Below are 27,944 nucleotides of genomic sequence, written 5' to 3'. Positions count from 1 at the left end.
TCTACCGGGGTCCCTCTACCAGGGTCCCTCTACCAGGGTCCCTCTACCAGGGTCCCACTACCAGGGTCCCACTACCAGGCCTCTACCAGGATCCCTCTACCAGGGTCCCTCTACCGGGGTCCCTCTACCGGGGTCCTTCTACTGGGGTCCCACTACCAGGGTCCCTCTACCAGGGTCCCTCTACCAGGGTCCCTCTACCAGGGTCCCCCTACCAGGGTCCCTCTACCGGGGTCCCTCTACCAGGGTCCCTCTACCAGGGTCCCACTACCAGGGTCCCTCTACCAGGGTCCCTCTACCAGGGTCCCTCTACCAGGGTCCCTCTACCGGGGTCCCTCTACCAGGGTCCCTCTACTGGGGTCCCTCTACCAGGTCCCTCTACCAGGGTCCCTCTACCAGGGTCCCACTACCAAGGTCCCTCTACCAGGGTCCCTCTACCAGGGACCCTCTACCAGGGTCCCTCTACCAGGGTCCCTCTACCGGGGTCCCTCTACCGGGGTCCCTCTACCAGGGTCCCACTACCAGGGTCCCTCTACCAGGGTCCCTCTACCAGGGTCCCTCTACCGGGGTCCCTCTACCGGGGTCCCACTACCAGGGTCCCTCTACCGGAGTCCCTCTACCAGGGTCCTACTACCAGGGTCCCACTACCAGGGTCCCACTACCAGGGTCCCACTACCAGGCCTCTACCAGGGTCCCCCTACCAGGGTCCCTCTACCGGGGTCCCTCTACCGGGGTCCCTCTACCAGGGTCCCACTACCAGGGTCCCTCTACCAGGGTCCCTCTACCAGGGTCCCACTACTAGGGTCCCTCTACCAGGGTCCCTCTACCAGGGTCCCAGGGTCCCTCTACCGGGGTCCCCGCTAGTCTGAGGCGCTAGTCTGAGGCGCTGGGCTGAGGCGCAAGTCTGAGGCGCTAGTCTGAGGCGCTAGTCTGAGGTGCTAGTCTGAGGCACCAGTCTGAGGCGCTAGTCTGAGGCACTAGTCTGAGGCACTAGTCTGAGGCGCTAGTCCAAGGCGCTAGTCTGAGGCGCCAGTCTGAGGTGCTAGTCTGAGGCACCAGTCTGAGGCGCTAGTCTGAGGCGCTAGTCTGAGGCGCTAGTCTGAGGTGCTAGTCTGAGGCGCTAGTCTGAGGTACTAGTCTGCGGCGCTAGTCTGAGGTGCTAGTCTGAGGCGGTGCCCTCGTGAGGACCGCTCCTGCGGCTGCGCTTGCTGGGAATCTCCTCCTGGCTGCAGCCCTGGAAAGGGAGGGGGTGGGGAGTTACCCACACACAGAGACCCAAAGACTCACCACACATAGAGACCCATAGACTCACCACACACCGAGACCCATAGACTCACCACACACAGAGACCCATAGACTCACCACACACAGAGACCCATAGACTCACCACACACAGAGACCCATAGACTCATCACACAGAGACCCACAGACTCACTACACAGAGACCCATAGACTCACCACACACAGAGACCCATAGACTCACCACACACAGAGACCCATAGACTCACCACACACAGAGACTCATAGACTCACCACACACAGAGACCCATAGACTCACCACACACAGAGACTCATAGACTCACCACACACAGAGACCCATAGACTCACCACACAGAGACCCACAGACTCACCACACACAGAGACCCATAGACTCACCACACACAGAGACCCACAGACTCACCACACAGAGACCCATAGACTCACCACACACAGAGACCCATAGACTCACCACACACAGAGACCCATAGACTCACCACACAGAGACCCATAGACTCACCACACACAGAGACCCATAGACTCACCACACACAGAGACCCATAGACTCACCACACACAGAGACCCACAGACTCATCACACACAGAGACCCATAGACTCACCACACACAGAGACCCATAGACTCACCACACACAGAGACCCATAGACTCACCACACACAGAGACTCATAGACTCACCACACACAGAGACCCATAGACTCACCACACACAGAGACCCATAGACTCACCACACACAGAGACCCATAGACTCACCACACACAGAGACCCACAGACTCATGACACACAGAGACCCATAGACTCACCACACACAGAGACCCATAGACTCACCACACACAGAGACCCATAGACTCACCACACACAGAGACTCATAGACTCACCACACACAGAGACCCATAGACTCACCACACACAGAGACCCATAGACTCACCACACACAGAGACTCATAGACTCACCACACACAGAGACCCATAGACTCACCACACACAGAGACCCATAGACTCACCACACACAGAGACTCATAGACTCACCACACACAGAGACCCATAGACTCACCACACACAGAGACCCATAGACTCACCACACACAGAGACCCATAGACTCACCACACACAGAGACCCACAGACTCATCACACAGAGACCCACAGACTCACTACACAGAGACCCATAGACTCACCACACACAGAGACCCATAGACTCACCACACACAGAGACCCATAGACTCACCACACACAGAGACTCATAGACTCACCACACACAGAGACCCATAGACTCACCACACACAGAGACTCATAGACTCACCACACACAGAGACCCATAGACTCACCACACAGAGACCCACAGACTCACCACACACAGAGACCCATAGACTCACCACACACAGAGACCCACAGACTCACCACACAGAGACCCATAGACTCACCACACACAGAGACCCATAGACTCACCACACACAGAGACCCATAGACTCACCACACAGAGACCCATAGACTCACCACACACAGAGACCCATAGACTCACCACACACAGAGACCCATAGACTCACCACACACAGAGACCCACAGACTCATCACACACAGAGACCCATAGACTCACCACACACAGAGACCCATAGACTCACCACACACAGAGACCCATAGACTCACCACACACAGAGACTCATAGACTCACCACACACAGAGACCCATAGACTCACCACACACAGAGACCCATAGACTCACCACACACAGAGACCCATAGACTCACCACACACAGAGACCCACAGACTCATGACACACAGAGACCCATAGACTCACCACACACAGAGACCCATAGACTCACCACACACAGAGACCCATAGACTCACCACACACAGAGACTCATAGACTCACCACACACAGAGACCCATAGACTCACCACACACAGAGACCCATAGACTCACCACACACAGAGACTCATAGACTCACCACACACAGAGACCCATAGACTCACCACACACAGAGACCCATAGACTCACCACACACAGAGACTCATAGACTCACCACACACAGAGACCCATAGACTCACCACACACAGAGACCCATAGACTCACCACACACAGAGACCCATAGACTCACCACACACAGAGACCCACAGACTCACCACACACAGAGACCCATAGACTCACCACACACAGAGACCCATAGACTCATCACACAGAGACCCATAGACTCACCACACACAGAGACCCATAGACTCACCACACATAGAGACCCATATACTCACCACACACAGAGACCCATAGACTCACCACACACAGAGACCCATAGACTCACCACACAGAGACCCACAGACTCACCACACACAGAGACCCATAGACTCACCACACACAGAGACCCATAGACTCACCACACAGAGAACCATAGACTCACCACACACAGAGACCCATAGACTCACCACACACAGAGACCCATAGACTCACCACACACAGAGACCCATAGACTCACCACACACAGAGACCCATAGACTCACCACACACAGAGACCCATAGACTCAGCACACACAGAGACCCATAGACTCACCACACACAGAGACCCATAGACTCACCACACACAGAGACCCATAGACTCATCACACACAGAGACCCATAGACTCACCACACACAGAGACCCAGAGACTCACCACACACAGAGACCCATAGACTCACAACACACAGAGACCCATAGACTCACCACACACATAGACCCATAGACTCACCACACACAGAGACCCATAGACTCACTCACACAGAGACCCATAGACTCACCACACACAGAGACCCATAGACTCACCACACATAGAGACCCATATACTCACCACACACAGAGACCCATAGACTCACCACACACAGAGACCCATAGACTCACCACACAGAGACCCACAGACTCACCACACACAGAGACCCATAGACTCACCACACACAGAGACCCATAGACTCACCACACAGAGAACCATAGACTCACCACACACAGAGACCCATAGACTCACCACACACAGAGACCCATAGACTCACCACACACAGAGACCCATAGACTCACCACACACAGAGACCCATAGACTCACCACACACAGAGACCCATAGACTCACCACACACAGAGACCCATAGACTCAGCACACACAGAGACCCATAGACTCACCACACACAGAGACCCATAGACTCACCACACACAGAGACCCATAGACTCATCACACACAGAGACCCATAGACTCACCACACACAGAGACCCAGAGACTCACCACACACAGAGACCCATAGACTCACAACACACAGAGACCCATAGACTCACCACACACAGAGACCCATAGACTCACCACACACAGAGACCCATAGACTCACTCACACAGAGACCCATAGACTCACCACACACAAAGACCCATAGACTCACCACACACAGAGTCACAGCATTACCGTCCGACACCAATGAGGTAGGGGATCGTTTCGCTGGACAGACAAACACACGCACACTTACAGACAAACACACGTACACACACACGTACACATCCACACACACACACACACGTACACACAAACACACACACATACACACAAACACACATACACACAAACACATACACACACAAACACATATACACACACACACACGTACACACACAAACACGCACACATACACACAAACACACATAAACACATATACACACACACGTACACACACAAACACGCACACATACACACAAACACACACACACGTACACACATACACACAAACACACGTACACACACGCACAAACACACGCACACACACGCACACGTACACACACACAAACACGCACACATACACACAAACACACATACACACGCACACAAATACACATACACACAAACACACGTACACACGCACACACATACACACATACACATGTACACACACACACACCACGCATCGTGACGGTGCCCTCACCAGGTCAGCCAGCAGTGGAGTGAACTTCCCACTGCTGCTGTTGCCGCTGCTGCTGTTGCTGTTGTTGTTGCTGCTGCTGCTGTTGTTGCTGGGTAGCTCCTCGGTGCCCGGCCCTCGTAGAACCTCGGTTCCACTCCTGGCCAGGGCTGACGCACGGACGGCGCCACCACCACTACCACCAGCGACCATTCCTCCTCCGCCGGCAACGAGCACGGCGCCGGCGGCGCCGTCGGCACCGAGCCGGGGCGCCGGCGACGCCGCCGACGGGCACAGCCGCGCCACCACGGCGCTCACGTTGTCGGCCTTGGTGCCGAGCCGGTGCCAGCGGGACAGCGCCTCCGCCACCAGCGCCTGCGCCAGCGTCAGGTCTACACCGCTGCTGCTGCTGCTGGCACCACCGGCACAACAACCGGCACCACCAGCAGCACAACCACCGGCACCACCACCAGCACAACCACCGGCACCACCACCGACATCACCACCACCACCACCGGCACCACCACCACCGCTGGCCTGCAGGATGAGACGTGTAAGTGCATGTAGACGTGTGTGTGTGTGTGTAGATGTGTGTGTGTGGATGTAGACGTGTGTGTGTGTATGTAGACGTGTGTGTGTGTATGTAGACGTGTGTGTGTGTATGTAGATGTGTGTGTGTATGTAGACGTATGTGCGTGTATGTAGACGTGTGTGTGTGTATGTATAGTGTGTGTGTGTAGACGTGTGTGTGTGTATGCAGACGTGTGTGTGTGTAGACGTGTGTATGTAGACGTGTGTGTGTATGTAGACGTGTGTGTGTGTGTATGTAGACGTGTGTGTGTGTAGATGTGTGTGTGTGGATGTAGACGTGTGTGTGTGTATGTAGACGTGTGTGTGTGTATGTAGACGTGTGTGTGTGTATGTAGATGTGTGTGTGTATGTAGACGTGTGTGCGTGTATGTAGATGTGTGTGTGTATGTAGACGTATGTGCGTGTATGTAGACGTGTGTGTGTGTATGTATAGTGTGTGTGTGTAGACGTGTGTGTGTGTATGCAGACGTGTGTGTGTGTAGACGTGTGTATGTAGACGTGTGTGTGTATGTAGACGTGTGTGTGTGTGTATGTAGACGTGTGTGTGTGTAGATGTGTGTGTGTGGATGTAGACGTGTGTGTGTGTATGTAGACGTGTGTGTGTGTATGTAGACGTGTGTGTGTGTATGTAGATGTGTGTGTGTATGTAGACGTGTGTGTGTATGTAGACGTGTGTGTATGTAGACGTGTGTGCGTATGTAGACGCGTGTGTGTGTATGTAGACGTGTGTGTGTGTAGACGTGTGTATGTAGACGTGTGTGTGTATGTAGACGTGTGTGTGTGTGTATATATAGTGTGTGTGTGTATGTAGACGTGTGTGTGTGTGTAAACGTGTGTGTGTGTATGTAGACGTGTGTAAGTGTATAGTGTGTGTGTATGTAGACGTGTGTGTGTGTGTATGTAGACGTGTGTGTGTGTATGTAGGCGTGTGTGTGTGTGTGTAGACGTGTGTGTGTGTGTATGTAGACGTGTGTGTGTATGTAGACGTGTGTGTGTGTGCATGTAGACGTGTGTGTATGTAGACGTGTGTGTGTATGTAGACGTGTGTGTGTGTATGTAGACGTGTGTGTGTGTATGTAGACGTGTGTGTGTGTATGTAGATGTGTGTGTGTGTATGTAGACGTGTGTGTGTGTATGTAGACGTTTGTGTGTATGTAGACGTGTGTGTGTGTATGTAGACGTGTGTGTGTGTATGTAGACGTGTGTGTGTGTGTATGTAGATGTGTGTGTGTATGTAGACGTGTGTGTATATGTAGACGTGTGTGCGTGTATGTAGACGTGTGTGTGTGTGTATGTATAGTGTGTGTGTGTAGACGTGTGTGTGTGTGTAGACGTGTGTGTGTATGTAGACGTGTGTGTGTGTAGACGTGTGTATGTAGACGTGTGTGTGTATGTAGACGTGTGTGTGTGTATGTAGACGTGTGTGTATGTAGACGTGTGTGTGTGTAAACGTGTGTGTGTGTATGTAGACGTGTGTAAGTGTATAGTGTGTGTGTATGTAGACGTGTGTGTATGTAGGCGTGTGTGTGTATGTAGACGTGTGTGTGTGTATGTAGACGTGTGTGTGTATGTAGACGTGTGTGTGTGTGTGCATGTAGACGTATGTGTGTATGTAGACGTGTGTGTGTATGTAGACGTGTGTGTGTGTGTATGTATACGTGTGTGTATATGTGTGTGTGTGTATGTAGACGTGTGTGTGTGTATGTAGACGTGTGTGTGTGTATATGTGTGTGCGTGTATGTAGACGTGTGTGAGTGTATGTAGACGTGTGTGTGTATGTATGTAGACGTGTGTGTGTGTATGTAGACGTTTGTGTCTATGTAGACGTGTGTGTGTGTATGTAGACGTGCCCGTGCTCGCTGCTGCTGCTGTGCGTCCGCACGATGACAGAGCGCCACGGCCTCTGTGGGCGTGAGGACATCCCAGACTCCGTCGGTGGCCAGCACCAGGTAGCGGTGGTGCCCTGGGTCCAGCCTGTAGGCGCTGACGTCCGGCTCGGGGGAGACCACAAACTGGGCGCTCGCAAAGTCGTAGCTCCAGAGGTCCCCTGTGGGATATCGCCAACACACACACACGTACACACACACACACGTACACACACACGTACACACACATACGTACACACACACACGTACCACACACACACACGTACACACACACGTACACACACCCACACGTACACACACACGTACACACGTACACACACACACTCACACACGTACACACTCACACACGTACACACTCACACACACGTACACACACACACACGTACACACACGCACACGTGCACACGTACACACACACACGTACACACACACACGTACACACTCACACACGTACACACACACACGTACACACACACACACGTACACACACACACGTACACACACGTACACACACACGTACACACACACATACACACACACACGTACACACACGTACACACACACTTACACACGTACACACACACGTACACACACGTACACACACACGTACACACGTACGCACACACATGGACACGTACACACACGGACACACGTACACACACACGTACACACGTACACACACACGCACACACGTACACACACACACACGTACACACACGTACACACACACGTACACACACGTACACACACACGTACACACACACACGTACACACAAACACGTACACACATGTACACACACTCGTAAACACACACGTAAACACACCTATGCGTACACACACATATACATGAACACACGTTTCACAACAACCGCCATTCGCCATTAGGTGGCGATGACATAACCAGGGCGCCTGTGCCAGGCTACGTGCACTTTTAACGCCAGATGAAGTGTCGAATGCCCGCTGGCAGGAGGTCGCCAGGAGGTGCCACGGGTGTGTATAGGTGTGTGTGTGTGTAGGTGTGTGTGTAGGTGTGTGTAGGTGTGTGTGTAGGTGTGTGTGTGTAAGTGTGTGTGTGTAGGTGTGTGTGTGTAGGTGTGTGTGTAGGTGTGTGTAGGTGTGTGTGTAGGGGTGTGTGTAGGTGTGTGTAGGTGTGTGTATAGGTGTGTGTGTAGGTGTGTGTAGGTGTGTGTGTAGGTGTGTGTGCCGGACGGGCAACTCTGTCGTGGACAGTGCTGTGGGGGGAGGTCCAATTTTGATTGGCTCCTCTACATACACACACAGGGGCTAAACGGGGGCTCTGGATGGATGCGAGGGGCTGGTAACCCCTCCACCTTCAATTAATTACCACTAAACCACGAATTAAGAATATATTACTAATAAGCTTGTGCCGGAGGCCCCGGGAGGCCAGGCGTCTATGACGTCTCCTGGCCAAACCCCAATTGGCGGAGCCAGGAGATTGAATATCTACCCTCGGGGCTCCTCCAGAAACAACGAAAAACCACTACGGGTGGCCACGTGGAATGTTCGAACACTCACTGCGGAGGAGAGGCTGCCACTCCTCTGTCGGGAGCTGGACCGGTACCGCCTGGATCTATGTGGCATTCAGGAGGTCCGGTGGACCGGCTCTGGCTCCTGCCACTATGAGGGGTGGACAGTCCTCTACTCGGGGCAGCAGACTGCCAAACAACAGGGTGTGGCTCTTCTTTTGAACAAAAGAATAAAGGGGCGTGGGAACATGGCGGTGAGGTGTGGGAAGCTGTAAGTCCCAGGCTACTTTGGGCTCGCCTTCCCATCAACTGGAGGCGAGGAATGGTGGTCGTGGTTACTTATGCCCCCACCGAAGATGAACATCCGTGGAGGGATGCAGGCAAAGCCGATGAGTCAGATGACTTCTATGACCTCCTGTCACAGGTGCTGGCTAAAGTGGCCCCTCGGGATAGAGTCATCATGTTGGGTGACTTCAATGCCCGAGTTGGTCATGATACTGGCACCTGGTCTGGAGTGATTGGAGGGCATGGGCCAGATCAGCTCAATAACAACGGTAGAAGGCTGCTAGATTTTTGTGCAGCCCATGGGCTAGTAATTACCAACACGCTGTTCCGGCATCGGCGCATCCACACAACATCATGGATGCATGCCGAGTCCAAGCAAGAACATCTGCTGGACTAGATAGTGACGGACCAGCGGATGCGAGCCCATGTCCTTGACACCAGGACCTACCGTGGAGCTGATCTGCCTTCTGACCATCCGACTAGTCATCTGTAAGATGTGCCTGCTATTCTTCAACTCCGGTGGTGGGTGTACACCCAGGACCCCATTCCAACCTAAAGTGGCCTGGTCTCAGTTATCTGATGAAAGTTGCAAGCGAGAATTTCATCATCGCTTGCGGCTGGGATTGGCATCGTCCCCGACTCCTCCTGATGTCGAGGGTAAATGGGCGAGGTTTAGGACTGTGACTCATGCAGCTGCAATGGCTGCTTTGGGTACGCGGTCCAGACCTCCCCAGAGACCCTGGCTGACAGAGGAGGTGTTCAGGATGGTTGAGAAAAAACGACAGGCCCACTGTCATCAGTTACAGAATCCCATGTCAGAGAATGAGGAGGCTTACCGCAGCCTTCGCTCGGAGGTTCGGAGAGCCATGAGGTGCTGCAAGGATGGGTGGTGGTCGCGGGTTGCTGAGGAGATGGAGTCTGCCTCAGTGGCCCGTGATCACAAATCTCTATTTAACTCCATCAAAAAAGTAATCTGCAGCGCCACACCTATTACCATCATTAGGAAAAAAAACGGTGACCCAATCTTCGACCCCCAGGAACAGGTTTGCAGATTTGCTGAGCATTTCTGTGAGGTCCTGGGGGAGGGAAAATCCCTCAATCGGGAAAACATCGTGGCACAAAGTGAGGATGACCCTGCTGAGGCTACGGTGCCTCAAATATTGGAAGAAGTCACCCCCTGTGAGTGGCTGGCTAAGGTGCCATCTGTTGAGGAAGTACTGAAGGCGATCTGGAGTCTGAGACCAGGAAAGGCAGCGGGCAGAGATGATCTCCCAAGCGAAATGCTGAGGGAGGGCGGCGTTTGTGCACAGACTGCCCTATATGACATCATAACAACAGTCTGGACCACTGGACGGGGTCCGCAGGATTGGAAGGATGCCCTGGTGGTCCCCCTTTTTAAGAAGTGGGACCGCACAGACTGTAACAACTACAGTGTGCCGGGAAAGGTCCTGGCAAGGATTATTCAACATCGCCTTGCCAGGCACGCTGAGGAGAGGCTTGCGGAGCCCCAATGCGGTTTCAGGAAAGGGCGGTCCTGCAAAGATGCCATATTTTCTGTCCGTCTGCTACAGCAGAGGTGTAGGGAATTCCAAAAAGACCTACATATCTGCTTTCTTGACCTGGTCAAGGCCTATGATACCATCAGTAGACCTGGGCTCTGGGTTGTTCTTCATGCTTTTGGAGTACCTGACCCTCTGCTCACGATCATTAAGGACCTTCATGATGGTGAGCGGGCCCGGGTAAAACTACGTGGCCGGGAGTCAGAGCCATTCCCTGTACACCTTGGGGTGCGACAGGGATGTCCTCTGGCTCCCACATTATTTAACATCTATTTTGACCATGTAGTTCGTGAAGCCTTCAATAGCTGTACCGGGGGAATCTCCATATGGTACATATATAATGGTAGGCTGATCGATGCCCGGGTGCGGTCAAGGGATGGCTCCTTATTGCTCAACCACGTCATGTATGCTGATGATTTGGTAATAGCTGCTCATTCAGAGGAGGAGTTGGAGACGCTGCTGCTGAGACTGGAGCGTGCCACTAAGAGGTGAGGCTTTACCATCAGCCCCACCAAAACTAAGCACCTGCCTGGGTATTTTGTACCAGCGGACACTCCACCCCCACAACTCCCAATCGGTGATGGGGCAGTTGTGGAGAGAGTGGAGAGTTTCCCATACCTGGGCAGTGTGCTTATGACCGGCTCCAGTTTAACAGCAGAGGTCTCACTCCGAATCAGTCGAGCGGCAATATCTTTTCATCGGTTGCGTAACGCTGTGTGGAAGCTACCTAGTCTGTCGCTCCGCACTAAGCGTCAAGTCTTCTCGGCCACAGTCATTCCCTCCCTTCTCTACGCTTGCGAAACGTGGACCCCCCTAATGGAACATCTTCGCTGGTGTGAAACATTTAGGCTGGCCTGCCTACGATCCATCCTGGGTTTAACCAGGCTGGATTGTGTGAGGAGCTCACAAATCCTTGAAAGATCTGGGCAAGGCACCATCGGTGAGCTCCTCCGGCGGGCAAGGCTGCGATGGCTGGGTCATGTAGCCCGCATGCCCAGCCACCGCATGCCGAAACAGCTTTTGTTCGGCCGGATTGAGGGGGCTAAACGAGCGCGGCACGGGCTAGAGAAGAGATGGAGTGATGTGGTACAGGAGGAGGTGGAGCTGAGTGGACTTGCCGATGACTGGTACCAGCGGTGTCAAGATCGGCCTCTGTGGAGGAGGCTCGTGAAGGATGCTACTGGGCAGTTGGAGGTAGTCGCTCTCCAACAACAATGGAGGGCAGAGGAGCGACGCTCAGAACAACGAGCGGAGCGCCGGGTGGCTAAAGCACAGCAGGTTGGCACAGTAGGGGGCACAGGTGGTGCATCAGCCAGTCATCTCAGTCAGTCGACCCGTGGCACCTGGGTCTGCCCCGTGACCTCCTGCCAGCGGGCGTTCGACACTTCACGTGGCCTCAGGGTGCACATAGCCTGGCACAAGCATCGTGGTGACGTCACCGCCACTTAGTGGCGAATGGCGGTTGTTGTTGTTGTTGTGTAGGTGTGTGTATAGGTGTGTGTGTAGCTGTGTGTGTGTGTAGGTGTGTGTGTGTGTGTAGGTGTGTGTGTGTAGGTGTGTGTGTGTGTAGGTGTGTGTAGGTGTGTGTGTAGGTGTGTGTGTAGGTGTATGTGTGTAGGTGTGTATAGGTGTGTGTGTAGGTGTGTGTGTAGGTGTGTGTGTGTGTACCGAGGGAGCGTGACACGGCCAGGAAGGGGATGTCCTCCGTGGCTGAGCTTTGCTGCCCAGGGCCGCAGTGAGCCACAAGGGGCCTCCTCCAGGCCACACGGCAAGGCCCCCCTGGCTTCCTCATCACCCTGGTGGGCAGACACACAAAGACAAAGATCCCCCGTGTAGCCTTAACAGACTGTACGGGCAAGTGCTGTTAGCGAGCACACACAAAGACAAAGATCCCCCGTGTAGCCTGTAACAGACTGTAGGGGCAAGTGCTGTTAGCGAGCACACACAAAGATCCCCCGTGTAGCCTGTAACAGACTGTAGGGGCAAGTGCTGTTAGCGAGCAGCACCTACGGAGGCCGGAACGGTACACGAGGGGGTGGGTGCCCAGCACCACGCCCGGCCGCCTTTGTCTCCCTAGTGGCGATGTTTACACACCGTACCAGGTATTCATTTGAGGCTTAGTCGACCTAGGGGAGGCCCTGGACCGGTTCAGATAATCGTGACTGGTGTTGGCTGTGAGCGGGAATCGAACCCGGGTCATCAGGTTCGTAGCACAGCGCGCTAACCACTACACTACTCCTCCCCATACACCCATACACACATACACACACACATACACACACATATATACACACACACAACAACAACCGCCATTCGCCACTAAGTGGCGATGACGTCACCACAACGCTTGTGCCAGGCTATGTGCACCCTGAGGCCACGTGAAGTGTCGAACGCCCGCGGGCAGGAGGTCACGGGGCAGACCCAGGTGCCACGGGTCGACTGATTGAGACGACTGGCTGATGCACCACCTGTGCCCCCTACTGTGGCAACCTGCTGTGCTTTAGCCACCCGGCGTTCCGCTCGTTGTTGTGAGCGTCGCTCCTCCGCCCTCCGTTGTTGTTGGAGGGCGACTGCCTCCAACTGCCCAGAAGCGTCCTTCACAAGCCTCCTCCACAGAGGCCGATCTTGACACCGCTGGCACCAGTCATCGGCAAGTCCACTCAGCTCCACGTCCTCCTGTACCACATCACTCCATCTCTTCTCTAGCCCGTGCCGAGCTCGTTTAGCCCCCTCAATCCGGCCGAACAAAAGCTGTTTCGGCATGCGGTGGCTGGTCATGCGGGCTACATGACCCAGCCATCGCAGCCTTGCCTGCCGGAGGAGCTCACCGATGGTGCCTTGCCCAGATCTTTCAAGGATTTGTGAGCTCCTCACTACAATCCAGCCTGGTTAAACCCAGGATGGATCGTAGGCAGGCCAGCCTAAATGTTTCACACCGGCGAAGATGTTCCATTAGGGGGGTCCACGTTTCGCAAGCGTAGAGAAGGGAGGGAATGACCGTGGCCGAGAAGACCTGAAGCTTACTGTGGAGCGACAGACCAGGTAGCTTCCACACAGCGTTACACAACCGATGAAAATATATTGTCGCTGGACTGATTCGGAGTGAGACCTCTGCTGTTAAACTAGAGCCGGTCATAAGCACACTGCCCAGGTATGGGAAACTCTCCACTCTCTCCACAACTGCCCCATCACCGATTGGGAGTTGTGGGGGTGGAGTGTCCGATGGTACAAAATACCCAGGCAGGTGCCTGGGTATTATACACATACACACACACAGACACACATACACACACACATACACACACACACACACAGACACACACATACACACACAGACACACACACATACACACACATACACACACACATACACATACACACACACACATACACAAGAACAACAACCGCCATTTGCCACTAAGTGGCGGTGACGTCACCACGACGCTTGTGCCAGGCTATGTGCACCCTGAGGCCACGTGAAGTGTCGAACGCCCGCTGGCAGGAGGTCACGGGGCAGACCCAGGTGCCACGGGTCGACTGACTGAGATGACTGGCTGATGCAGCACCTGTGCCCCCTACTGTGCCAACCTGCTGTGCTTTAGCCACCCGGCGCTCCGCTCGTTGTTGTGAGCGTCGCTCCTCTGCCCTCCGTTGTTGTTGGTGGGCGACTGCCTCCAACTGCCCAGTAGCGTCCTTCACGAGCCTCCTCCACAGAGGCCGATCTTGACACCGCTGGTACCAGTCATCGGCAAGTCCACTCAGCTCCACGTCCTCTTGTACCACATCACTCCATCTCTTCTCTAGCCCGTGCCGCGCCCGCTTAGCCCCCTCAATCTGGCCGAACAAAAGCTGTTTCGGTATGAGGTGGCTGGGCATGCGGGCTACATGACCCAGCCATCGCAGCCTTGCCCGCCGGAGGAGCTCACCGATGGGACCTTGTCCAGATCTTTCAAGGATTTGTGAGCTCCTCACACAATCCAGTCTGGTTAAACCCAGGATGGATCGTAGGCAGGCCAGCCTAAATGTTTCACACCGGCGAAGATGTTCCATTAGGGGGGTCCATGTTTCGCAAGCGTATAGAAGGGAGGGAATGACCGTGGCCGAGAAGACCTGAAGCTTAGTGCGGAGCGACAAACCAGGTAGCTTCCACACAGCGTTACGCAACCGATGAAAAGATATTGCTGCTCGACTGATTCGGAGTGAGACCTCTGCTGTTAAACTGGAGCCAGTCATAAGCACACTGCCCAGGTATGGGAAACTCTCCACACTCTCCACAACTGCCCCATCCCTGATAGGGAGTTGTGGGGGTGGAGTGTCCGATGGTACAAAATACCCAGGCAGGTGCTTAGTTTTGGTGGGGCTGATGGTAAGGCCCCACCTCTTAGTGGCACGCTCCAGTCTCAGCAGCAGCGTCTCCAACTCCTCCTCTGAATGAGCAGCTATTACCAAATCAGCAGACATAACGTGGTTGAGCAATAGGGAGCCATCCCTTGACCACACCCGGGCATCGATCAGCCTCCCATTATATCTGTACCATATGGAGATTCCCCCGGTACAGCTATTGAAGGCTTCACGAACTACGCGGTCAAAATAGATGTTAAATAATGTGGGAGCCAGAGGACATCCCTGTCGCACCCCAAGGTGTACAGGGAATGGCTCTGACTCCCGGCCACGTAGTTTTACCCGGGCCCGCTCACCATCATGAAGGTCCTTAATGATCGTGAGCAGAGGGTCAGGTACTCCAAAAGCACGAAGAACGACCCAGAGCCCAGGCCTACTGATGGTATCATAGGCACACACACACATACACACGAATGTCTTACCGCCCGCCCAGCCTCTCGATGCGTTCCCTCTCCACTGGATCCTCCGGCTTGTGGTCGCGCGTCAACGCCACGGCAAGTAGCGGCACCACCTCGTCCACCACCTCCTCCTCCACCTCGTCCACCTCCTCATCCACCACCTCGTCCACCTCCTCCACCACCTCGTCCACCTCCACCACCTTATCCACCTCCTTGTCCACCACCACCTCCTTGTCCACCTCCTCCTCTTCCACCTCGTCCACCACCTCCTCCTTGTCCACCTCCTGCCGGGGCGGTGGTGGTGGTGGTTGTGACAGTGGTGGCCGTGGTGGTGGCGGTGGTTGTGACAGTGGTGGTGGTGGTTGTGACAGTGGTGGTGGTGGTTGTGACAGTGGTGGTGGTGGTTGTGACAGTGGTGGCCGTGGTGGTGGCGGTGGTTGTAGTGGTGGTGGTTGTGACAGTGGTGGTGGTGGCGGTGGTGATGGTGGTTGTGACAGTGGTGGTGGTTGTGACAGTGGTGGTGGTGGTTGTGACAGAGGTGGTGGCCGTGGTGGTGGTGATGGTGGTTGTGACAGTGGTGGTGGCCGTGGTGGTGGTGGTGATTGTGACAGTGGTGGTGGTTGTGACAGTGGTGGCCGTGGTGGTGGTGGTGGTGGTTGTGACAGTGGTGGTGGTTGTGACAGTGGTGGTGGCCGTGGTGGTGGTGGTTGTGACAGTGGTGGTGGTGGTGGTTGTGACAGTGGTGGCCGTGGTGGTGGTGGTGGTTGTGACAGTGGTGGTGGTGGTGGTTGTGACAGTGGTGGTGGTGGTTGTGACAGTGGTGGTGGTGGCGGTGGTGGTGGTTGTGGTGGTTGTGACAGTGGTGGTTGTGGTTGTGGTTGTAGTTGTGGTGGTTGTGACAGTGGCGGTGGTTGTGACAGTGGTGGTGGTTGTGGTTGTGGTGGTTGTGACAGTGGTGGTGGTTGTGACAGTGGTGGTGGTGGTTGTGACAGTGGTGGTTGTGGTTGTGGTGGTTGTGACAGTGGTGGTTGTGGTTGTAGTTGTGGTGGTTGTGACAGTGGCGGTGGTTGCGGTGTTGCCACGGCTTGGCCGATGGCCGCTATGAAGTCCGCCACGACTTGGCCATGCGTAGGTGGGGTTCCGTCCCAGGCTAGGTGGGCCTTCACAGAAGGGGGGCCCATGTCCGAAGGGGGGTCCGCTGAATAAATGGGGCGCAAGGAAGAAGGGGGGCCCGCTGAATAAATGGGTCGCAGTGAGGAAGGGGGGGCCAATGAATAGACGGGGTGCGTTGAAGGGGGGGGGGGTCCGTCTGTGGGGGTGCCCCCCCCCCGGGGGTGGCGCTGGGCGATGACGGCTCGCGAGTCTCCCACGTGGGCGACGTAGAGCTCGTCACCGCCCCTGATGAGGCAGCAGCAAGCCGTGGTGCCTGTCGTGCTGGGATGGCCCTGCCGTGTGCGCGACCAGCTGCCTCCTGTAGGGGGGGGGGGGGAGTTAGACAGGGGTGTGGGTGAGTGACTGTGTGGGTGGGTGGGTGAGTGAGTGATTGAGTGGGTGGGTGAGTGAGTGGGTGGGTGGGTGAGTGATTGAGTGGGTGGGTGAGTAACTGAGTGGGTGAGTGACTGAGTGGGTGGGTGATTGAGTGGGTGGGTGAGTTACTGACTGGGTGAGTGACTGTGTGAGTGGGTGGGTGGGTGGGTGATTGAGTGGGTGGGTGAGTGACTGAGTGGGTGAGTGACTGTGTGGGTGGGTGGGTGGGTGACTGAGTGGGTGGGTGGGTGAGTGACTGACTGGGTGAGTGACTGTGTGAGTGGGTGGGTGGGTGATTGAGTGGGTGGGTGAGTGACTGAGAGGGTGAGTGACTGTGTGAGTGGGTGGGTGGGTGAGTGATTGAGTGGGTGGGTGAGTGACTGAGTGGGAAGTGACTCTGTCAGTGGGTGAGTGATTGAGTGGGTGGGTGGGTGAGTGACTGTGTGAGTGGGTGGGTGAGTGATTGAGTGGGTGGGTGGGTGAGTGACTGTGTGGGTGAGTGACTGAGTGGGTGAGTGACTGTGTGGGTGGGTGGGTGAGTGATTGAGTGGGTGAGTGAGTGACTGAGTGGGTGAGTGACTGTGTGAGTGGATGGGTGAGTGATTGAGTGACTGTGTGGGTGGGTGAGTGACTGAGTGGGTGAGTGACTGTGTGAGTGGGTGGGTGGGTGAATGACTGTGTGGGTGAGTGACTGTGTGAGTGGGTGGGTGGGTGAGTGATTGAGTGGGTGGGTGAGTGTGCCAAAAAAAACCTCTGGAAGGTAAGATGGACAATTGTTGCTAGGAATTTTATGTTATTAAATTTGTTATAACAAAAATTAAATTGTAAAAGTTTTTTTTGTATTTTGAAACGTTTTACAATTTTCAATGTTATTGAACAAAAATATATCAAATATGAAAAATGTTGCGAGAATCTCTTACACATTAGCCATGGGCGAAATAAATGTATCGTGCAACATTCACTGCCATTAATGCAGTGCTACAGTGAAATGCAGCGAAGTGTTTGATGACGTTATTTCTGTCAATATTCCCTGCCATTACATTGAGACAAAATAAAATTAGACTCTGATCAATTTATTGGTAACTCTACCGCTTCTCTTTGCTCTTCGTTATTTCCTAGGTAACTTCAGACAGCATCAGCCACACTCACGTTTCTTCACTCTCCGCTATCAAGCAGCGTCCATCGGAGAAGATCAAATTCATTATGAGACCTCCTTTGCCAGTAACAATATATAGTAATAGGTTTTACCCTTTTAACTGGCAGAAAAACTGACACCTTTATTCAAAGCATCATGTTTGCAATAACCACAGCACAAGCAGTCAAAATGCAAACAAAAGAGACAACTCTGATAATAATATTGGCACTGTCCTTGAATTTGATTGGTCCACACGCGAGACGGCTTTTCTTAGAGCCTAGTCTCCACTGGTGTTGGACCAGAAGACGCCAAAAGGCGTACAACTCAAAAACAGCGTACTATCAGAGTATTGAGGGCTCGGGGTGAGCATTTACAACCTAGTAATAGTTTTTACCCTTTTTATTATCAGAGTTGTCTCTTTTGTTTGCATTTTGACTGCTTGTGTTGTGGTTATTGCAAACATGATGCCTTGAATAAAGGTGTCAGTTTTTGTGCCAGTTAAAAGGGTAAAACCTATTCCTATACTAAGATCAAATTCGTCAGTTAACAGCTTCGGGTGATTGAAAACAGCGCTAAGGTTAAGTTACGGGGGGGGGGGGGGGTTGTTCAAATTGCGCAGCAGGCACAGAGAATGTTCCCCCTTCGTCTATTGTGGAAGATACAGAAGACTTCCCTGATCAACAAATTAAACCAATTTCAATGTTTATTTTGCCTCTATCAGCTACATTTGGCCCCAATCATACACGACAAAACGTTGCGCCTTTTGGCGTCATCATCACCTGGTCTAACACCGCAAGTGTGAGACGTCATCATCATCTGGTCTAACACCGCAAGTGTGAGACATCATCTGGTCTAACACCGCCTGTGTGAGACGTCATCATCACCTGGTCTAACACCGCAAGTGTGAGACATCATCATCATCTAGTCTAACACTGCGTGTGTGAGACGTCATCATCACCTGGTCTAACACCGCAAGTGTGAGACGTCATCATCACCTGGTCTAACACCGCAAGTGTGAGACGTCATCATCATCATCTGGTCTAACACCGCAAGTGTGAGACGTCATCATCATCTGGTCTAACACCGCAAGTGTGAGACGTCATCATCACCTGGTCTAACACCGCAAGTGTGAGACGTCATCATCACCTGGTCTAACACCGCAAGTGTGTGACGTCATAATCACCTGGTCTAACACCGCAAGTGTGAGACGTCATCGTCACCTGGTCTAACACCGCAAGTGTGAGACGTCATCATCACCTGGTCTAACACCGCAAGTGTGAGACGTCATCATCATCTGCTCTAACACCGCAAGTGTGAGACTTCATCATCACCTGGTCTAACACCGCAAGTGTGAGACGTCATCATCATCATCTGGTCTAACACCGCGTGTGAGACGTCATCATCATCTGGTCTAACACCGCAAGTGTGAGACGTCGTCATCACCTGGTCTCACACAGCGTGTGAGACGTCATCATCATCTGGTCTAACACCGCGTGTGTGAGACATCATCATCACCTGGTCTAACACCGCAAGTGTGAGACGTCATCATCACCTGGTCTAACACCGCAAGTGTGAGACGTCATCATCATATGGTCTAACACCGTGTGTGTGACGTCATCATCACCTGGTCTAACATCGCAAGTGTGAGACGTCATCATCACCTGGTCTAACACCGCAAGTGTGAGACGTCATCATCATCATCTGGTCTAACACCGCAAGCGTGAGACGTCATCATCACCTGGTCTAACACCGCCTGTGTGAGACGTCATCATCACCTGGTCTAACACTGCGTGTGTGAGACGTCATCATCACCTGGTCTAACACCGCAAGTGTGAGACATTATCATCATCTGGTCTAACACTGCGTGTGTGAGACGTCATCATCACCTGGTCTAACACCGCAAGTGTGTGACATCATCATCACCTGGTCTAAAACCGCAAGTGTGAGACGTCATCATCACCTGGTCTAACACCGCAAGTGTGAGACGTCATCATCATCTGCTTTAACACCGCAAGTGTGAGACGTCATCATCACCTGGTCTAACACCGCAAGTGTGAGACGTCATCATCACCTGGTCTAACACCGCAAGTGTGAGACGTCATCATCACCTGGTCTAACACCGCCTGTGTGAGACGTCATCATCACCTGGTCTAACACTGCGTGTGTGAGACGTCATCATCACCTGGTCTAACACCGCAAGTGTGAGACATTATCATCATCTGGTCTAACACTGCGTGTGTGAGACGTCATCATCACCTGGTCTAACACCGCAAGTGTGTGACATCATCATCACCTGGTCTAAAACCGCAAGTGTGAGACGTCATCATCACCTGGTCTAACACCGCAAGTGTGAGACGTCATCATCACCTGGTCTCACACAGCGTGTGAGACGTCATCATCATCTGGTCTAACACCGCGTGTGTGAGACATCATCATCACCTGGTCTAACACCGCAAGTGTGAGACGTCATCATCACCTGGTCTAACACCGCAAGTGTGAGACGTCATCATCATATGGTCTAACACCGTGTGTGTGACGTCATCATCACCTGGTCTAACACCGCAAGTGTGAGACGTCATCATCACCTGGTCTAACACCGCAAGTGTGAGACGTCATCATCATCATCTGGTCTAACACCGCAAGCGTGAGACGTCATCATCACCTGGTCTAACACCGCCTGTGTGAGACGTCATCATCACCTGGTCTAACACTGCGTGTGTGAGACGTCATCATCACCTGGTCTAACACCGCAAGTGTGAGACATTATCATCATCTGGTCTAACACTGCGTGTGTGAGACGTCATCATCACCTGGTCTAACACCGCAAGTGTGTGACATCATCATCACCTGGTCTAAAACCGCAAGTGTGAGACGTCATCATCACCTGGTCTAACACCGCAAGAGTGAGACGTCATCATCACCTGGTCTAACACCGCAAGTGTGAGACGTCATCATCACCTGGTCTAATGCCGCAAGTGTGTGACGTCATCATCATCATCTGGTCTAACGCCACAAGTGTGAGACGTCATCATCATCTGGTCTAACACCGCAAGTGTGAGACGTCATCATCATCATCTGGTCTAACACCGCAAGCGTGAGACGTCATCATCACCTGGTCTAACACCGCCTGTGTGAGACGTCATCATCACCTGGTCTAACACTGCGTGTGTGAGACGTCATCATCACCTGGTCTAACACCGCAAGTGTGAGACATTATCATCATCTGGTCTAACACTGCGTGTGTGAGACGTCATCATCACCTGGTCTAACACCGCAAGTGTGTGACATCATCATCACCTGGTCTAAAACCGCAAGTGTGAGACGTCATCATCACCTGGTCTAACACCGCAAGTGTGAGACGTCATCATCATCTGCTTTAACACCGCAAGTGTGAGACGTCATCATCACCTGGTCTAACACCGCAAGTGTGAGACGTCATCATCACCTGGTCTAACACCGCAAGTGTGAGACGTCATCATCACCTGGTCTAACACCGCCTGTGTGAGACGTCATCATCACCTGGTCTAACACTGCGTGTGTGAGACGTCATCATCACCTGGTCTAACACCGCAAGTGTGAGACATTATCATCATCTGGTCTAACACTGCGTGTGTGAGACGTCATCATCACCTGGTCTAACACCGCAAGTGTGTGACATCATCATCACCTGGTCTAAAACCGCAAGTGTGAGACGTCATCATCACCTGGTCTAACACCGCAAGTGTGAGACGTCATCATCACCTGGTCTCACACAGCGTGTGAGACGTCATCATCATCTGGTCTAACACCGCGTGTGTGAGACATCATCATCACCTGGTCTAACACCGCAAGTGTGAGACGTCATCATCACCTGGTCTAACACCGCAAGTGTGAGACGTCATCATCATATGGTCTAACACCGTGTGTGTGACGTCATCATCACCTGGTCTAACACCGCAAGTGTGAGACGTCATCATCACCTGGTCTAACACCGCAAGTGTGAGACGTCATCATCATCATCTGGTCTAACACCGCAAGCGTGAGACGTCATCATCACCTGGTCTAACACCGCCTGTGTGAGACGTCATCATCACCTGGTCTAACACTGCGTGTGTGAGACGTCATCATCACCTGGTCTAACACCGCAAGTGTGAGACATTATCATCATCTGGTCTAACACTGCGTGTGTGAGACGTCATCATCACCTGGTCTAACACCGCAAGTGTGTGACATCATCATCACCTGGTCTAAAACCGCAAGTGTGAGACGTCATCATCACCTGGTCTAACACCGCAAGAGTGAGACGTCATCATCACCTGGTCTAACACCGCAAGTGTGAGACGTCATCATCACCTGGTCTAATGCCGCAAGTGTGTGACGTCATCATCATCATCTGGTCTAACGCCACAAGTGTGAGACGTCATCATCATCTGGTCTAACACCGCAAGTGTGAGACGTCATCATCATCTGCTTTAACACCGCAAGTGTGAGACGTCATCATCACCTGGTCTAATGCCGCAAGTGTGTGACGTCATCATCATCATCTGGTCTAACGCCACAAGTGTGAGACGTCATCATCACCTGGTCTAACACCGCAAGTGTGAGACGTCATCATCACCTGGTCTAACACCGCCTGTGTGAGACGTCATCATCACCTGGTCTAACACTGCGTGTGTGAGACGTCATCATCACCTGGTCTAACACCGCAAGTGTGAGACATTATCATCATCTGGTCTAACACTGCGTGTGTGAGACGTCATCATCACCTGGTCTAACACCGCAAGTGTGTGACATCATCATCACCTGGTCTAAAACCGCAAGTGTGAGACGTCATCATCACCTGGTCTAACACCGCAAGTGTGAGACGTCATCATCACCTGGTCTAACGCCGCAAGTGTGTGACGTCATCATCATCATCTGGTCTAACGCCACAAGTGTGAGACGTCATCATCATCTGGTCTAACACCGCAAGTGTGAGACGTCATCATCATCTGCTTTAACACCGCAAGTGTGAGACGTCATCATCACCTGGTCTAACACCGCAAGTGTGAGACGTCATCATCACCTGGTCTAACACCGCAAGTGTGTGACATCATCATCACCTGGTCTAACACCGCAAGTGTGAGACGTCATCATCACCTGGTCTAACACCGCAAGTGTGAGACATCATCATCATCCGGTCTCACACCGCAAGTGTGAGACGTCATCATCATCTGGTCTACCACCGCGTGTGTGAGACGTCATCTTCACCTGGTCTAACACCGCAAGTGTGAGACGTCATCATCACCTGGTCTAACACCGCAAGTGTGAGACGTCATCATCATCTGGTCTAACACCGCGTGTGAGACGTCATCATCACCTGGTCTAACACCGCGTGTGAGACGTCATCATCACCTGGTCTAACACCGCAAGTGTGAGACGTCATCATCATCATCTGGTCTAACACCGCGTGTGAGACGTCATCATCATCACCTGGTCTAACACCGCGTGTGAGACGAGGCTCTAAGGGAAGCTGTCTCGGGTGTGGACTTATCAATTCCACCGCCAATGCATTATCAGAGCTGCGTGTTTTGTGTTTGCATTCCGACCGCAGGTATTGTGCTCAATGCACAAACAATGACTCCTTGTATACGAAAAAAATGGTGTCAGTTTTGTTGCCAGATGAAAGGGTTAAAAAAAAATAATTATCATATTGTGTTACAGGCAAACGAGGTTCCAATGGTGGAACAAAACGTTAATTTAGTGTAGTGTATAGTGTAGTGTATAGTGTAATGTAGTGTGTAGTGTAGTGTGTAGTATATAGTGTAGTGTAGTGTATAGTAGTGTATAGTGTAGTGTATAGTGTATAGTAGTGTATAGTGTATAGTGTAGTGTATAGTAGTGTAGTGTATAGTAGTGTAGTGTATAGTGTAGTGTATAGTAGTGTAGCGTATAGTAGTGTATAGTAGTGTATAGTGTAGTGTATAGTGTAGTGTATAGTAGTGTAGTGTATAGTAGTGTATAGTGTAGTGTATAGTGTAGTGTATAGTAGTGTATAGTAGTGTAGTGTATAGTGTAGTGTATAGTAATGTATAGTAGTGTATAGTGTAGTGTATAGTGTAGTATATAGTGTAGTGTATAGTAGTGTAGTGTATAGTGTAGTGTATAGTGTAGTGTATAGTAGTGTATAGTAGTGTAGTGTATAGTAGTGTAGTGTATAGTGTAGTGTATAGTGTAGTGTATAGTAGTGTATAGTGTAGTGTATAGTAATGTATAGTGTAGTGTATAGTGTAGTGTATAGTGTAGTGTATATAGTAGTGTATAGTAGTGTAGTGTATAGTATAGTAGTGTATAGTGTAGTATATCTAGTAGTGTATAGTGTAGTGTATAGTATAGTAGTGTATAGTGTAGTGTATAACGCAGCACGCGTGAGACCCACCCAGCTCCTCCCACATGGCACGCTGGCACGCCAGGAAGCCGTCACGGATGGCGTGGCAAACTCCCGCGGGGTCGGTGGCGCCCCACAGCCCGGGCTGGGCACGGATCGAGGGCCAGAGGCAGCGGCGGGCGAATCGAGCGGCCTGGGGGCCGCCGTGGCCGTCGAACACGGCCAGGAAGATGGCGTCCCCGTCGCCCTCGGTGGAGACCTGCGGGCACGGGGCGGCGAGGGGAACGTCACGTGACGCGAGCGGTGCATTGTGGGTCGGTCCTAGGCCTCGACCGGCGACCCGGCGGACAAAGATCCCCCGTGCAGCCTTGGCGGACCGTAGAGGCGAGTGCCGTTAGCGAGCGGCGCCAGCGATGGCCGCGAGGGCACACGAGGGGGTGGGTGGCCGGCACCACGCCCGGCCGCCTTTGTCTCCCCGGTGGCGATGTTCACGCACCGCACCGGGTACTCGTTTGAGGCCGAATCGACCTAGGGGGAGGCCCAGGACCGGTTCAGATAATCGCCACTGGGTGTTGGCCGTGAGCGGGAATCGAACTCGGGGTCGCCAGGTTCATAGTGCAGCGCGCTAACCGCTACACTATCGCTCCCCACACACACAGAGACACACACAGAGACACACACAGAGACACAGAGACACACACACACAGACACACACAGAGACACACAGAGACACACACACAGAGACACACAGACACACACACAGAGACACACACAGACACACACAGAGACACACACACAGAGACACACAGACACACACACAGACACACACACACACAGAGACACACACACAGAGACACAGAGACACACACAGACACACACAGAGACACACACAGACACACAGATACACACACAGAGACATACAGAGACACACACAGACACACACAGAGACACACAGAGACACACACACAGAGACACACACACACAGAGACACACACACAGACACACAGACACACACACACAGACACACACAGAGACACACACACAGACACACACACAGAGACACACACAGACACACAGAGACACACACACACAGAGACTCCGCCCACCTCTGTGATGTCCTCCATGTAGCGCCGCCCCCCACGGTTGGAATCGGCGCTCACGATCAGCTTCAATGGGCTCGACATGGTGCAACCTTAACACACACACAGACAGACACATACAGACACACAGATACACACACACACATACACACACACAGACACACACACAGAGACACACACAGACACACACACACACAGACACACAAACAGACACACACACACACAGACACACACACAGATACACAAACACAGATACACACAGACACACAGACACACACACACAACAACCTGTGTCTCTGTGTGTGTGTGTCTGTGTGTGTCTTTGGTGCAACCTTACCCCACACATACACACACAATAACCTGTGTGTGTCTGTGTGTGTGTCTCTGTGTGTCTCTGTGTGTGTCTCTTGTGCAACCTCACCCCACACACACAACCTGTGTGTGTGTGTCTCTGTGTGTGTCTGTGTGTGTGTCTCTTGTGCAACCTCACCCCACACACACACACAACCTGTGTGTCTGTGTGTCTGTGTGTGTCTGTGTGTGTGTCTCTTGTGCAACCTCACCCCACACACACAGACACACAACCTGTGTGTTTGTGTATGTCTGTGTGTGTAGTCGTGCTCTCAGTGCGGGCTACTCACAACACTGATGACAAATGTCGCCGTGACTACCACGTTTTTGCCGTCGTAAAATGACAGATTAATAATAAACAAAAATTAGGTTAATAATGAAAAATGACAGATTAATAATACACACAAATTAGGTTAATAATGAAAAATGACATATTAATGACAGGCTCATAATCAACAATGACAGATTAATAATGAAAACCACAGACTAATCATGGAAAATGACAGATTCATAATAAACAGAAAAGCCTTAAAGCCCTAAGCGTGTTGTGGTGGCAGCAGCAGCAGCAGCAGTGACGAGGCACACCACGTGACGTTGCTGGGGCAAGCCAGGGCAAGCCAGGGCAACACACGCCTCACACCACACACACAGCCTCACACTACACACACAGCCTCACAGTACACACACAGCCTCACACTACACACACACAGCCTCTCATTTACACACCGACCCCCCTGGTTCCATCTGTGGGGGGCTAGTGCCCCCCTCCACACTCCCCATTAGGTGGGGGGGACTGATCTCCCCCTCCCCACTCCCCATTAGGTGGGGGGGGACTGATCTTCCCCTCCCCCCTCCCCCGCGAGCGGGTGGGGTGTGACGTCAGCACCCCTCCACCCCCCCCACTCGCCGCTGGCGGCTGCTCAGAGTTAATTATTTATTTATACTAAGCCGTTGTGTCAACAGCCAACGGGGGCTGGACGGCCCTCCCCCACCCACGTGACCCCCCCACCCACGCGCGTGGGTGCGGGCAGCCGTAGTAGGGTAGTTTAATATGCACGCGCTGGGTAAGCAATTAATTAATTAATCTCTGCGCGCGCTCGGTAAGCAATTAATTAATTAATCTCTGCGCGCTCGCTTGCGGTGAAAGTCAAACGTCCCTCTGTTTAATTATTTATTTACGGGTGCCTATGCTGATTAAAGCCACCCACACACACGCACAGCGTGGTACGCCAATCGCTGTCCCACCGCTCTTCACAAAGATCCCCCATATAGCCTTAACAGACTGTAGGGGCAAGTGCTGTTAGCGAGCAGCACCTATGAAGGCCGTAACCGCTCTTCACACACACACGCACGCACACACGCGTCACAAAGTCAGTCTGCGCTAAAATTTATTTCCCGTGTATGTCTCCCTCCAGCCAGCAGCAGCCCTTCCTCCTCTCTCACCTACCCGTCTCAGAGTGCGTCCACTGCCTGAGCCCGAGCCGACCGAACTGACCTCCTTTGTCCGTGTCTGCCGCTCACCTCTGCGGCCGCTGCCGCCGCTGCCCGACGGGGCCGAGGGAGATGTTTCTCTCTCTCTCTCTCGCCTTGGGGGACTTTGTGTCGTCGATCGCTCTCAGCTCCACCCTGCAGGCGTCCCGAGCGCGGACCCTGAGGACGGCTAGCTCCTCTCTCTCTCCGCTGCCGCCGCTCCAGAAGGACTCTGCCACAAATTCT

At 52.8% G+C, this 27,944-nt stretch overlaps 1 protein-coding gene across 2 annotated transcripts; it reads right to left on the bottom strand.

The window, feature by feature from the left end:
* Positions 1-329: 329 nt before the first annotated feature.
* Positions 330-27,944, bottom strand: LOC142910381 (uncharacterized). Of its 2 annotated transcripts, none has more exons than XM_076059990.1 (8): positions 27,750-27,944; positions 25,884-25,969; positions 24,829-25,036; positions 15,794-17,240; positions 12,639-12,766; positions 7,604-7,800; positions 5,187-5,699; positions 330-1,231 (listed from the first exon to the last, which is right to left on the bottom strand). In XM_076059990.1, exons 2-8 carry the CDS (start codon positions 25,959-25,961, stop codon positions 1,157-1,159), a joined length of 2,646 nt encoding a protein of 881 aa, XP_075916105.1. In that variant the 5' UTR covers positions 25,962-25,969; positions 27,750-27,944; the 3' UTR covers positions 330-1,156. The 2 variants fall into 2 exon arrangements, with proteins under 2 accessions (XP_075916105.1, XP_075916106.1); XM_076059991.1 differs by lacking the exon at positions 27,750-27,944 and adding an exon at positions 26,519-27,030.

This window comes from Petromyzon marinus, unplaced genomic scaffold (genome assembly GCF_048934315.1).
Source record: "Petromyzon marinus isolate PM22_M1 ecotype Great Lakes invasive population unplaced genomic scaffold, UKy_Petmar_22M1.pri1.0 PM_G_Scaffold_142, whole genome shotgun sequence".
NCBI lineage: Eukaryota > Metazoa > Chordata > Hyperoartia > Petromyzontiformes > Petromyzontidae > Petromyzon > Petromyzon marinus.
Note: the sequence above shows the minus strand (reverse complement) of the source record. Positions and strands in the feature narration are given on the sequence as shown.

What these genes read in the sequence shown, in the direction of transcription:
- LOC142910381 (XM_076059990.1), bottom strand. Translation starts at nt 25,961, where the DNA reads ATGTCGAGCCCATTGAAGCTGATCGTGAGCGCCGATTCCAACCGTGGG. An exon ending in ACATGGAGGACATCACAGAG is followed by an intron (nt 25,037 to 25,883) that starts GTGGGCGGAGTC and finishes CCGTGCCCGCAG; the next exon opens with GTCTCCACCGAGGGCGACGG. An exon ending in AGCAGCAGCAGCGAGCACGG is followed by an intron (nt 5,700 to 7,603) that starts GCACGTCTACAT and finishes CTCATCCTGCAG; the next exon opens with GCCAGCGGTGGTGGTGGTGC.